This window comes from Pteropus alecto, unplaced genomic scaffold (genome assembly GCF_000325575.1).
Source record: "Pteropus alecto unplaced genomic scaffold, ASM32557v1 scaffold484, whole genome shotgun sequence".
NCBI classification, from domain to species: Eukaryota; Metazoa; Chordata; class Mammalia; order Chiroptera; family Pteropodidae; genus Pteropus; species Pteropus alecto.
The window spans coordinates 1,500,481-1,513,779 of record NW_006435778.1 but is presented as its reverse complement, the minus strand read 5'-3'; the positions used below and the strand labels follow the sequence as shown (position 1 = coordinate 1,513,779).

Here is a 13,299-nt window from a genome sequence, read left to right as displayed (position 1 = left end):
ACGCTGGATATCATGAACAGAGAAAGCCCTGGCAATCCCTGGCCTGAAAAGGTATTTGGAAGATTTTTCCACTGGCTAACCCCAAATTGCTGCTCCCAATGAGCGCTCTTTTCATGGATTGGTAGTCGGAACCAGATCGAAGAATGAGAATCCCCTGAAGACTGGGACTTAGCCCAATTTGGGTTCCAGGAGCCCTGCACTGGGAGGGACACTCAATGGGTGTTGGTGATTTGTGAATGGGCGGAAGAGCAAGGATGGCCCCGCCTCCCTTCCTCCTGGAGGCCAGCGCGCTTCTCGCCCCGAATCCGCCGCTCGGCGCTCGTCCCTTCTGCGCGAGCCTGCTCCGCGCGTCCCATCGAGCGGTTCGGCCATCGCGCGCCTGCGCCTTGGCGCTTTCAGTCGCAGGCGTGGAGAGCGCTGGAAGCCGTGGTGGCACCCTGAGAGCTGAGGTAAAGCTGCGGCTTCTGCGCTGCCAGGCCCCTTCGAGCTGGCTGGCGGGGTGAGCGGCGCGGTGGGGGCCTCCGGGCCCCGCTTCATATGAGGGAGGCGGCTTCTCGAGCCCGGCAGAGGAGAGCCGAGGGGGTGGGCGGGGGTGCACAGCCCTACAGCCGCCAGCTCGAGTCCCTGCCCGAGCTGGCCATGGAGCCAAGTGTCTGAACTAGAAGGGAACTGGAGGAGAATCCGAGCAACAGATGGAGAAACTGAGTTTCAGGGAGGGGAGGATCTCGAAGTAACAGCGAGTCAGCACCAGGCTCGGGACCAGACGCTCTTAGCGCAGTGCCTGGGCTCTTTCCACTTCAGCACTTCATTATTCTGCCTATTTTTAGTTGTTTAGGTGCAAGGCGATGAAATATAAAGAGGAATACAATAAAGTCTGGATGAGAGGCCAATTATGATACAGTGTTTTATCTTACCAATTTGCAAACGGAGAAGGCAATGAGTGCTGAGATGGAAGCATGTCTGAGATGCCATGACCGCCCCCTCTCGTTACCTTGATTCCATTCTCATCACCCATAGCCGTGGCAACGGCACTGAGGCGTTTGACAGTCCTCCTTGTATCATTGTTATGGGTATGATTATCACCCAGAGCCTCACTGACAGCAGAAACTTCATTTCCTAGTAACCTGGGTTCTAATGTCCCTTCTGCATACATTTAAGCTTCATTCACTCTTACACGAGTTGTGAGGGTCACAGATGCTCATTCCACAAGCACTGACTATCTGGTATCTGATGGGAATTGTATTAGGTACTGGGAATACAGTGATGATAAATACAGTCCCTGCCTTCAAGGAACTCACAGGAAATAGATATTTAAATACATGCGTGTTATAACCTGTAAAGGCAGAGATGATCTGTACATGGAAGAGGGGAAGCACGTAAGAGGAAAGAAAGATGTGGCTTCAACCTGAAGGGTGGGAGAGGTTAAGAATGGCTTTTTAGACAAGATGATTCTTGAACTGAGTCTTAAAAGTTTCATAAGTGATTGATTACTAGGCACAGGAGAAAGGCACCTAAGGAAGCAAAAATAGCAATACAGAAACCAGGATCATGCAACAGCATGGTTCAGTTGGCACAGAAGGCTTTCCGTGATCTAGCATCTGTCTAGTAATAGCAAACACTTTTATAGTGCTTGCTGTGGGATTGACATTATTATTTGTGCTTTACATAGATTAATCGATTGTTCACATCAACTCTGTGAAGTAGAAACTGTAATTATCCTCACTTAGAGAAGGAAGAAAATGAGGCATAGAAAAGTTACATAGCTTGCACTAGTTCACACAACTAATAATACATGGTAGAGCTGGAATTCAGACCCAGTCAGTCTGGCTCAAGGGTCTGTGAACTTAACCACCAGGCTCCCTTCTAGGAACTGAGGACACTGAGCGATTTAAATGTCAGGCCCCTGGTCACCTCACGTATAAGTGGCAGAACCAGAACTCAAACTCGGGTCTTTTAACTCCGAAGAATACAGTGTTCTTAACGTCAGATGTGATGGGATTCATATAGTGCCAAGTTGAAGTTGAATTCTAATCTGAGGCAAGGCTTGCTGTGTTCAATGTTACTATATCTTTAAGTGTGGATGTTGTGCAAGAGCCTTCACTTTGTGCCTTGGGTATAGTGAGTGTAAGTGCTGCAGTTTAGGTATGGATATAGGGGCCCAGGACTGATCATAATTACAGTAAAGGTACAACATTATTTGCAAGTTTAGTATTAAATAAATAAATTCTTTTTCCGAACATTGCATTTCACACTTGTATTAAAAAGGTTACATCATTTGTTATAAGTCAAAGAGTACTTTTAAATCAGTAAGGATTTATGACCTTGTACTATTTATGACCTTGTCCTATGGTAGCTGCTGTAAAGACATTCTTTTGAAGGTCAAACAGTTTCATTTATTACCTTAAGTTTGAAAAAAGAAATTAATTTGGTTTGTTTCTGCAATTGGGCTCTGCATATCTATATTCAAGCCTACATTTCTGTTTATAGTAATATCTATCATAGTTAGGATAATGAGAAGATGGAAGCAGATGGCTGAATTAGTAAAGGAATCTTAAGCCATTTCATACTTTTCGGAGACCTTATATGCTTGGATTTGTGCTCTTAATTTTAGCCAGAAGTTTTAAGAATTTTTCAAGGAATAAGAACTGAATCAGAAGCCCACTTGGTAAACTCTTACACCTTCAAGTGCCACTCAAGCATTACCTTCCTATATAACCTTCCCTGTCTTTTCCAGGAAGACTTAGGTGTTACCTTCACTATTTGCCTTCTACATTTTGATATGGCACTAATGATAGTATATTGTAATTTACTGAACTTGTCTTCTCCACTTAACTGTGAGCAACTCAAGGGCAAGGGCCAGATTTTAAAAATTCATATCATTCCTCTAGCTGATCTTCCCAGGCTGGAGCTGAGAGTATGTAATGGTGAGTAAGAGAATATCATAAAAGTGAGGTTTATACCACAGCTGAGGAGCCTTTCTTATTCTGGTAGTTAAAGTTGGAAGTGATGTATTTGACCTAAGTGGGTATCAATAACCTATATAGAAATAGGGTTAGTACTGTGTATGCTTTGATTTTTGTTACTTTTTTTTTCTTGTTAATTGTTTTTCTCTGTGATTACAGTTTGTAAAAATGGAATTTCAAGCAGTAGTAATGGCAGTTGGAGGGGGATCTCGGATGACAGACCTGACTTCCAGCATTCCTAAACCTCTGCTTCTTGTTGGGAACAAACCTTTAATTTGGTACCCATTGAACTTGCTTGAGCGTGTTGGATTTGAAGGTGAGCTCTGGTAATGAGATGTGCTCATAAAATTTTTAGAGTGTTTGAGCGCAATGATTTATTAGTTTTATGAGAGTGAGAGGGTACGAATGAAAGAAAACTAGGACTCATCATTGGATGGAGACTGACCTCTTTAAATTAGGAGCCTTGAAGTACCCTATTGCTGTGTGGAAAAGTTTGAGAAGATAGCACTAAGTATTACTATTTTAGAGCTGGTCTCCATAACGACCTAAAACGAGCCCTGTAAGGATATCAGAAAGAGCAGAGTGGGAATCCAAGTGCCTCACAGTCAGTACTTACTGTGAATCAATCTATATGTGCCAAGTAATATATTAAGTGTTGGAGTACAGAATAGAAAAGATAGCTCAGGTCCCGATCGCCATTAGACCTTAAAGTCTAATGGATAGATACACATGTAAATAGATTATCATTGTGTAGTGTGGTACATATGATAACAGAGATACATTAGAAATGAGAGTACAGAAGAAGTTGCTTTTTTACTTGAGGGATTCAAGGAAGGCTTCAAGAGTAACTGACCCTTGAATTGAGTCTTGAAAAATAAAATACCGGATTGACCAGTGTGGAGAGAGCATTCCATGCAGAGATACACTCATGGTTTTCACAGCATGTTCTGGCAACTGCTATTCATTCCATATGGCTGTAATACAGAGTATAAGGAGAGAGAGAGATTTAGTGAGAAAGGGAAGCAGAGGTCATGCTATAAAGGGCCTATGATCCATGCTGAGGGATTTAGTTTTTCCTGAAAGCAATGGGAAACCAGCGAAATGTTTAAAAAAATTATAATGTGGTTAGAGTTGCATTTTAACTATTCTAAGTCCTTTGCATCTTTATATATATTTTAAAATCATCTTATCAATTTGTACAAAAAGCATTGCTGGGATTTTGATTGGCATTGAATTGAATCCATAGATCAGTGGGAAGGGAAATCACATCTTAATACTGAGTCTTCTGATCTTTGAATATGGTATGTCTCTCCATTTATTTAGATTTTCTTTAATTTCAGTAGTGGTTTATATTTCTCAGTGTATAAGACTTACACATATTTAATTTATCTCTAAGTAGTTTATACTTTTGATGCTATTGTAAATGGTGATTGTTATATTTCATTTCCAGTTGTTTGTTGCTAGTACATAAAAAGTACATTTTTTTATACTGACCTTTTATCCTGTGATTTTGTTTAATACACTTACTAATTCTCCCTTTTTGTAGTTTCCTTATGATTTTCTATAGTTTGACCTAATCAATATTTATAGAACATTCCACCCAGTAAAGCAGAATATACATTCTTTCAAAGTACTTAGAACTTTTACTAACATAGACCATATTTTTGGAAGTAAAACAGGTCTCAATAAATTTGTAAGAATCAGAACCATATAAAATATATTCTCTGACCACAGTAGAGTTGAATTTGAAATCAGTAACAGAAAGATATCAAGAGAATCCCTAAATATTTGAAGATTAAACCACACACTTCTATATAAGCCATAGGTTAAAGAAGAAATCACAAGAGAAATTAGAAAATATTTTGAACTTACTGAAAATGAAATACATGATATTAAAATTTGAGGGATATGGCTAAAACAGTGTTCTGAGGAAAATTTATAGCATTAAGCACTGTATTAGAAAAGAAATGTCTCAAATTATCATCTAAGCTTCTACTTTGAGAAATTAGAAAGAGGAGCAAATGAAACCTGAATAAGCAGAAAGAAAGAGATTAAGTAAAAAGATAAGAGCAGAAATAAATGAAATAGAAAAAGCATTAGAGAAAATCAACATTGTTAAATCTCTAGTTAGATTAATCAGAGAAAAAGAGAAAACACAAATTACTAATAATGGGAATGAGAAAGGGTACATCACTACAGATCCTACAGACATTAAAAAGCTAATAAGGGAATATGAACAACTTTATGGTGATAAATTCTACAACTTAAATTTGCATTTTAAAAAAATTGCTTTGGAAGCTGTATGAAGAATGGATTTGAGGAACTCAACACTATAAGCAGGAGAACAAAGTAGAAGATCGATACAGAAATCCACACCAGCAGTGAAGAAGACCTGAACTAAAGAATAGCGCTAAGGATAAAGAGGAAGGAATATTAAGAAGAGGGGAAGTAGAAAAAGAGGGAAGAATTCCTTCTACTTTTTGGATGACAAGGTAGATAGTGATGCCAATAAATAGGAAAGGGAATAAGAGACATGGGACAGATTTGAACGAAGATAATGAGTTTGAGGTGGTCTATAGTTAGGTATAGCAAATCAGAGTAGCAGATCTAGGTGGTGCCAGATCCTGGGGCTCAGTCTTGTGATCCAATGTTCATTCCACTATGAGAATTGCTTTCCTGAGACAGACCCATGAGCATTTCTATGCAGTAGTCTATATGACATTCATATTAAGAGACATGTGTTAGAATAGAATTTCTTTTTAGAGCTCAATCTCACAGGTGAAGGACTCATCTTATTAAAGGAAATTAGGACACTTTAAAATATCCTAATTTCCTTATGGATTCGTCATCTGTAATTTTTGTTTGTTTGTTTTACTTTTGCTGTATCTTTAGTTTTGCTTGGGGGTGGCCTATTGTAGTATATTTAATAGAAAATTCCTTTTTACTGCATAGAAAATTCCTTTTTACTGAGGCACAGTCAGAAATTACCTTCTAAACATAGGATTCTGGAGTTTAATAACCAAGTCTACGTTCACTCTGTTTTCATTGTTCATGATTTTAGAGAAATTAACATAGCCCTGCTTAGCATTTTTCTCTCTCCATACAGAAAGTTTTGGTTCAATTATTAGACTGTCCCCTATTTGTAGTTACTTCCTTCACTCTATCCACTCTACCTAAAATGTCCTCTCCAACCTATGGAATTGTCACCTTCTCTTTGGAATCTCAAACAGTATCAATCACCCTGTCCACTATGCTTCCATCACACTTTGTTTTTATGTCTTAGTACCTCTCAAGGCTTATTTTATACTATAGTTAGTGGCATGGGAGACTAATCTGAGAGCAAGTACTGTGTCTAATTCACCTTATAACATCAGCATTTTACATACAGTATATACTAAAGAAATTTTTGTTGGACTTAAATTCAGAATGGCCTACCCCAAAGTCCATCCCTTCTCTGAAACCTTTCTTAGTTAATAATTTTCATATCTAATATCTCCATGTTGAAAGTAAACCCATATTTATATGGGCAAATAATTTTCAATTAAAAAAAGCCAAAAAGATACAATGGAGAAGAAAGCCACTTCAATAAATGGTGCTGGCAAAACTGGAAAGCAAAAGAATGAAACTAGACTATTGTCTATCACCACACACCAAAATTAACTCAAAATGGATTAAGGACCTGAATATAAGACCTGAAACAATAAAATGCATAGAAGAAAACATAGAAACCAAACTCAAGGACTTTGGACTTAAAGAAAAAGGATTTTATGAATTTGACCTCAAAAGCAAGAAAAGTAAAAGCTAAAATAAATGAATGGGACTACATCAAACTAAAAAGCTTCTGCTCAGCAAAAGAAATTGTCAATGAAGTAAAGAGACAACCATCCAAATGGGAAAATATATTTGCAAGCAATGCCTCTGATAAGGACCTAATAGCTAAAGTATACAAAGAACTCATACAACTCAATAACGACAAAAAACCAAACATTCCAATCAAAAAATGGGCAGAGGACCTAAACAGACACTTCTCTCTAGAGGACATGCGAATGGTTAACGAATCTATGAAAAGATACTCAACATCGCTACCTATTAGGGAAATGCAAATCAAAACCACAATGAGATACCATCTCACATCTGTTAGAAAAGCTATAATCAACAAATGTTGGAGAGGATGCGGAGAAAAAGGAACTCTCATACACTGCTGGTGGGACTCCAAATTGGTACAGCCACTGTGGAAAACAGAATAGAGGTTCCTCAAAAAACTAAGAATTGATCTACCATATGATCCAGCAGTCCCTCTACTGATTATTTACCCCAAAGACTTGAAAACCCATATCTGAAAAGATATTTGCACACTGGTGTTTGTAACAGCATTATTCACAGTAGCTGGGGCATGGAAGCAACCGAAGTGTCCTACAATAGATGATTGGCTAAAGAAGCTGTGGTACATATATATAATGGAATATTACTCAGCCATAAAAGAGGTGAAATACTGCCATTTGCGACGACATGGATGGACCTCGAGATAATAATGCTAAGTGAATTAAGCCAGACAGAAAAAGTTAAAAATCACATGATATCATTTACATGTGCGATATAAACTTAAAAGCAACAAATGAGCAGGACAAACAGAGACTCATGGACATGGACTATAGACTAGTGGTTACCAGAGGGTAAGGGATGGGGGGTGGGGGGTGGTAGATGGCGTTAAGGGGGTCAACTATGTGGTAACAGAAAGAAATCTAACTATGGGAGGTGAACACACTGTAAATATATTTATGCCTTATTGTTAAAGTGTACAGCTGAAACTTATTGGCTTTATTAACCAATGTCACCATTAAAAAAAAATAGAAAATAAAAATAATAATATCTCCATGTTGAGTTTCTTAGGAACAGGAACCATGTTGAGTTCTTTTCTGAATTCTCAGTGCCTATTTTGTCCTTTGCATATGAAATGTATTTGTATTTGTTGGAAGAATGAGTGAGTTAGTAACCGAAAGAAAGCAGAGTAGGGAAAAGAAGAAAAAGGAAGGAAGAGTAAATGACTTGGAAAAGAAGAAGAAAGAGGAGAGGAAAGAAAATGTAAAGAAAAGAATAATTACAGTGAAAGGGAGAGATGATTATGCCCTGGAGCACTATCATTAAACATGTAGAAATTGTTCCACTTTAGAGTTGCTAAAATTCCATCTTCAGACATCAGCAACACATGTTGTATTGCAGTGGATTACTTTATGCTACCAAATATCTATGACAAAAACCCCAAGTTTTCTGTCATTGATAGCTACATGGATGAGGTAGACATCTGTTATGTGGAAATTGCCTCTTAAAAGGGTTCATAGTAATTCTCAGTGAAACACTAATTACAAACTCGATGGGAGGTGGTGATAGCTTTCTTTGTAGCGAATGAAGATTTAAAATGTGATCCAATTTGTATATGCTTTAATGAATGTTCTCATGATTTTTTTGCATCAAGAAGTGGCATATAATATATTAAAATGTGAGCTCTAATCAGACAGACCTGAGTTTCATCTTGAATCCATTGCTTACTAGTTGTGTGACCCTGAACAAAGTCACGCAACTTTTAGTCCAAGTTTTTCCATTTATGAAATGAGATTGTTACAAGAATTGAGAGAACATATGTAAAATACATCGAAAAGGCTCAGTAATATCAGCTGTTATTATTAAATCTAGAAACAGACCAAATCTAATTGAAATAATGAAACCATTATCTAAGTGAAGGAGAGTTTTTGTATTTTTCCTTCTTTTTTTCTTTTGTGCTATAGAAGTCATCGTTGTCACAACCAGGGATGTCCAAAAGGCCCTATCTGCAGAATTCAAGATGAAAATGAAGCTAGATATTGTGTGTATTCCTGATGAAGCTGACAAGGGAACTGCAGATTCTTTGCGCCACATATATCCAAAACTTAAGGTGAAAAACTGTTTCTTGATTTTTGTTATTTATTGAACATAAATGTTATCTTATGTTTTTCTAGTGCATTAGAGTTTACAATGCTTTTTAAAATACATATTCTTGCATCACATACTTTGTTGCCCATGTACGCTTCCAAACTGTGTTTAGTTTGACTACTGGTGAAGATTTAGACATTTAGTTGTCACAGTCACTGGTTTCCAGTATTTTTGAGTAATAGTTTATAAAAAAAAAATCTTTATTAAAAAAAAGATATAAATTTACTTGAAAAGATGCCATTTATATGAAGTTTATGAGTAAGCAAAATTATTATATAGTGATAAAAATCAGAGCAGCGGTTGACTCTGCAGATGACAGATTAACTGGAAAGAAGTACAAAGGAACTTTTAAAAATTTCAGATCCCTTTATCTGATAATATTTGAACTTTTAGTTTCCTTTGATTAAGAAACTAACAAGAGCATATGGGGGTGGTTCCATAGAGTAGTGGTTAGCATGACTGCTTTATACGCAGAAGGTCTGAGTGTATGGGAGGAGATGCCCCCGCCTTCAGAGATCCAGTTCTTAAGGGGAGACGGCAACATCCTTAGGTCAAGGGTAGAAGTGAAAGGGGGAGGGATTAAAAAAAAAGAGCATATGGGTCTGAGGATGCAGTCTCCTCAGTGGCTGGTGGCCCATAAACTGAGAAAGATCCATCATAATTATTCTAAAATTGATGTTCTCTGGAAAAAATTCAGTCTGTGTGATAATGTTGCCATCTTGTTTGAATTGGGGAACAGACTTTCTTCTGCTCTTTCTGGTGACTACAAACATTTATTAGTATGTTCAACCTACCTTTGCACTAAAGAACAAAATAGTGCAGAAACTTGCATAGCCTTCTCCCCACCTTGCCTTTATTGGGGAATAATTTACACAGGGTAAAATAGACAGATATTAAGCAATATACAGTTCAATGAGTTTTGACATGTGTGTACTTCCCCGATTACCATTACCCAAATCTAGAACATTTCTATCACCTCTGAAATTTCTTTTGTGTTTCTTTTTAGTCTCTCACCTCTAGAATCAACCGCTGCTCTGATTTCTAGCACCATATATTAATTTTGCTTGTTCATGAACTAGATCAAGTGGAATCATACAATTTTATTTTGGTTTCTTTTGTTCAACATAATATTTTTCAGATTCATTCATATTGCGGGTTTTACTAGTTCTTTTTTGTTGCTGAGTATTCCATTGAATAAATATACCACTATTTACCCATTTTCTTGTTGTTGGTCATTTAAGTTGTTTCTAATTTTTGAATATTATGAATAAAGCTGTTACAGACATTGTTCTGCAAGTCTTTTGATGAAAATATTCTAGGTTGTAGGGTTTACTTTATTAGAAACTGCCAAATTGTTTTCCAAGTGGTTGTGCCATTTTATACTTCCATCAGCAATGTGTAAGAGTTGCATTTATTTCACTTCTTTATCAACACTTGGTATTGTCAGTCTTCTTAATTTTAACCATTCTGGTGGGTGTGTATGTAGTCGTATCTCATTGTGTTTTTAATTTACATTTTTCTAATAGTAATGATGCTGACCACCTTTTTGTGTGTTTGTTGCTTATTTGTATATCTTCATGGAGTATCTGCTCAAGGCATTTGCCTATTTTTCAATTGAATTGCCTTTTTATTATTGGTATAGAAATTCTTTATATATTCTAGATGCAAAGTCTTTTATCAGATATGTGTTGTGAATATTTTCTGCCAGTCTGGCTTTCCTTTCCATTTTCTTAATGGTATCTTTTGATGACCTGAAGTTTTAAATGTTGATGAAATCCAGATTACTGAGTTTTTCTTTTATGGTTCTTTTTGTGTCTTGTCTAGGAAATCTTTGCTTATCCAATTTCGTGAAGATATTTTTTTACGTTTACTTCTAAAATGTTATAGGTTTAGTTTTTATGTTTATGTCTACAACCCATCTTGATTTAATTTTGTGTTTGGGGTCAGGTAGGGATAAAGGTTTATTTGTTTCTATACAGATATTTGGTTGTTCCAGCACCATTTGTTAAAAGGACTTTCCCCATTGAATTGCCCTGGTGCCTTAGTTAAAAATCAGTTAGTCATATATGTGTGGTCTATTTCTATCCTCTCTATTTTGTTCCATTGGTCTATGTGTCTGCCTTTTTTTCAGTACCATGTTGAATAATGTCTTATTATTTTAACTTTATAGGAGGTCTTTAAATCAGGTAGTGTAAATCTGCCAACTTTGTTCCTTTTCTTTAAGATTGTCTTGGCTCTTGTTGGTCTTTTGGATTTCCATAAATTTTAGAACCAGTTTGTCAGTTTCTACAATAAAAAAAAGCTTTCTGGGATTTTTATGGGAATTGCACTGAATCTATAGATCAATTTGTGGAGAATTGACATCTTAATATTGATTCTTCCAATTTTCAAACATCTATTTATTTAGGTTTCCTTTAATTTCTCTCAATGGTGTTTTATAATTTTCAATTTAGAGATTTTAAACATCTCTTGGTAAATTATTCTTAGGTAATTGTTTTTAATGATACTGTGACTGGTATTTTTTTATTTTTATTATTTTGATTTTTTTTATTTTTTAAATTTATTTATTTATTTTTGGTAACTGGTATTTTTAATTTTATTTTTCAGTTTTTTGTTGCTTGTATATAGACATTCAGTTGGTTTTTGTATATTGACTTTTTACCCTGTGACCTTGTTAAATTGTAGATTCTTTAGGATTTTCTATATACATCATCATGTTGCCTGAACATAAAAACAGTATTACATCTTCCTTTTTAATCTTTATGCCTTTTATTTCTTTTTATTATCTTATTGCCCTGGCCAGGGCCTCCAGTGCAATATATATATATACATGTCCATTCACTTTATGGCCTCCCTTTTTGTTTTTCTAAGCTTCCACCCAAGTTGGTGGTTCTGATTGGGATGGGGATTTCCAGTACCATAATGTTGGGTGTGTTACTTTCTGGAGTGCAGCTGCTTATTTCTTTAGGGAAAATATGGGGGATTTCACTAGGTTAATGAAATGAGAATTCTGTTCTTTCACAAGGACAGATGCCAGGTTTACCAAGAAGCTTAGGGTGTTTAGTGTTCCTCCCAAGGGCCATTTTAACTATAGTCTAAAAGTTTCGGATGGAGGTGCGAACTCTCTTTGTTCTCTAATCGCTAAATCTTAGAAATGTTATTTTTATTTTATCCCAGAACTGGAGGTCCTGGGAGTCTCATGCAAATGAATTCCTCTAACTCTTAGAGGCTTGAGAAGTAATAGTGGCAACTCTTAATAGGAGAGGGCATGAGGAGGAGATGCCAAAAGGACATTTTACTCCCAACTTACTGCTTCTTTTGGTTTTGATCAAATACTCCTTATTTTAGGGCTTCTCCTTGCACCTAAGGTCAGAATTCTCATTAAGTCATTTGGCACAGTCTCATTTCTTTTCCTCCCTTACCCTCTTGTTTCCACATCATTTACATAGCATCCTTTACATATAATCCTACCTTTGTGCCTTCTTCTCAAGGTGTGACTTTGGCTAGCAAGTCTCTTCTGTCTTTGCTATATCTCCTTGTTTTCTCCTATACCAGTGGCTCCTGGAATCCTAGCTTCACATCAGCTTGCATTCCAACCTGGAGTAGAAGACAACAGAACTAACCTGTGGAGGAATATAAGTAGACTCCTAAACAGCCATTAAGAACAAAGTAAAACCTGAGCCCAGCCAGAATTCACAACTATCTTGTTGTGATCAACGTAAACTTGTAGGAAAGGCAGTGGAAATACATATAAACAGTTGAAGAAAGTATGACAGCCTGAGAAAGCAGTTTGTCAGTTTTGCTAACGGATGTCAGGTACCTTTCTAAAGGAGAAAGTTGTACCCCCAGGCTTTGGGGGTACATGGTTTAAAAGCAGTGCCCGCTTGAACCAATTTATTTCTCTTCCCCTGTGCCCACAGAGCAGTTTTTTAAACATTTTGAGACTCTTTTGGTCTGTTTTCAGTAAAATTTTAGGTAAGATAAGAGTATTTCCTTCGAGAGTTTTGGGTTTATTAGTTTTTGGTTCTTTTATCTTTACCTACTTTCTCCAGATTAAGTTCCCCAGATATTACTGTGTGGTTATCCCATGTGGCTTCCACTTTTCTCAGAGAAAGACCACAAAGTATATTAACTTTATTTAGCTTTTTTGTTAAAAATTATTTCACCATTTTAATTTATATATTTTTTAAATTTACATTACATTTGCTAAATGTATTATAGTCCTACTTATATGTGGAAACTTCCATCATGTGTGCTTATAATATTGAAGCTGGACATCATATTTGTTATGTTTTTTCAACTAAAGGACACATTTCATTTGGTTTTATTTTTCTGGCACTGTTTTCTGCTTCATTTTGCCTTATCTTAT

General features: G+C 36.6%; 1 protein-coding gene across 3 annotated transcripts in view; it reads left to right on the top strand.

Moving 5' to 3' along the window:
* The first annotated feature begins 317 nt into the window (after positions 1-317).
* The window catches only part of EIF2B3 (eukaryotic translation initiation factor 2B subunit gamma), a 98,671-nt gene continuing 85,689 nt past the window's right edge, over positions 318-13,299 (top strand). For 2 of the 3 annotated variants that reach the window (XM_015588975.2, XM_006911417.3), the window contains exons 1-3: positions 318-449; positions 3,123-3,279; positions 8,747-8,892. In XM_015588975.2, the coding sequence (XP_015444461.1) occupies positions 3,132-3,279; positions 8,747-8,892 (294 nt within the window). In that variant the 5' untranslated portion in view covers positions 318-449; positions 3,123-3,131. Of the gene's footprint in view, positions 500-3,122; positions 3,280-8,746; positions 8,893-13,299 lie in introns of all 3 variants that reach the window. The other variant, XM_015588974.2, reaches the window with a different exon arrangement.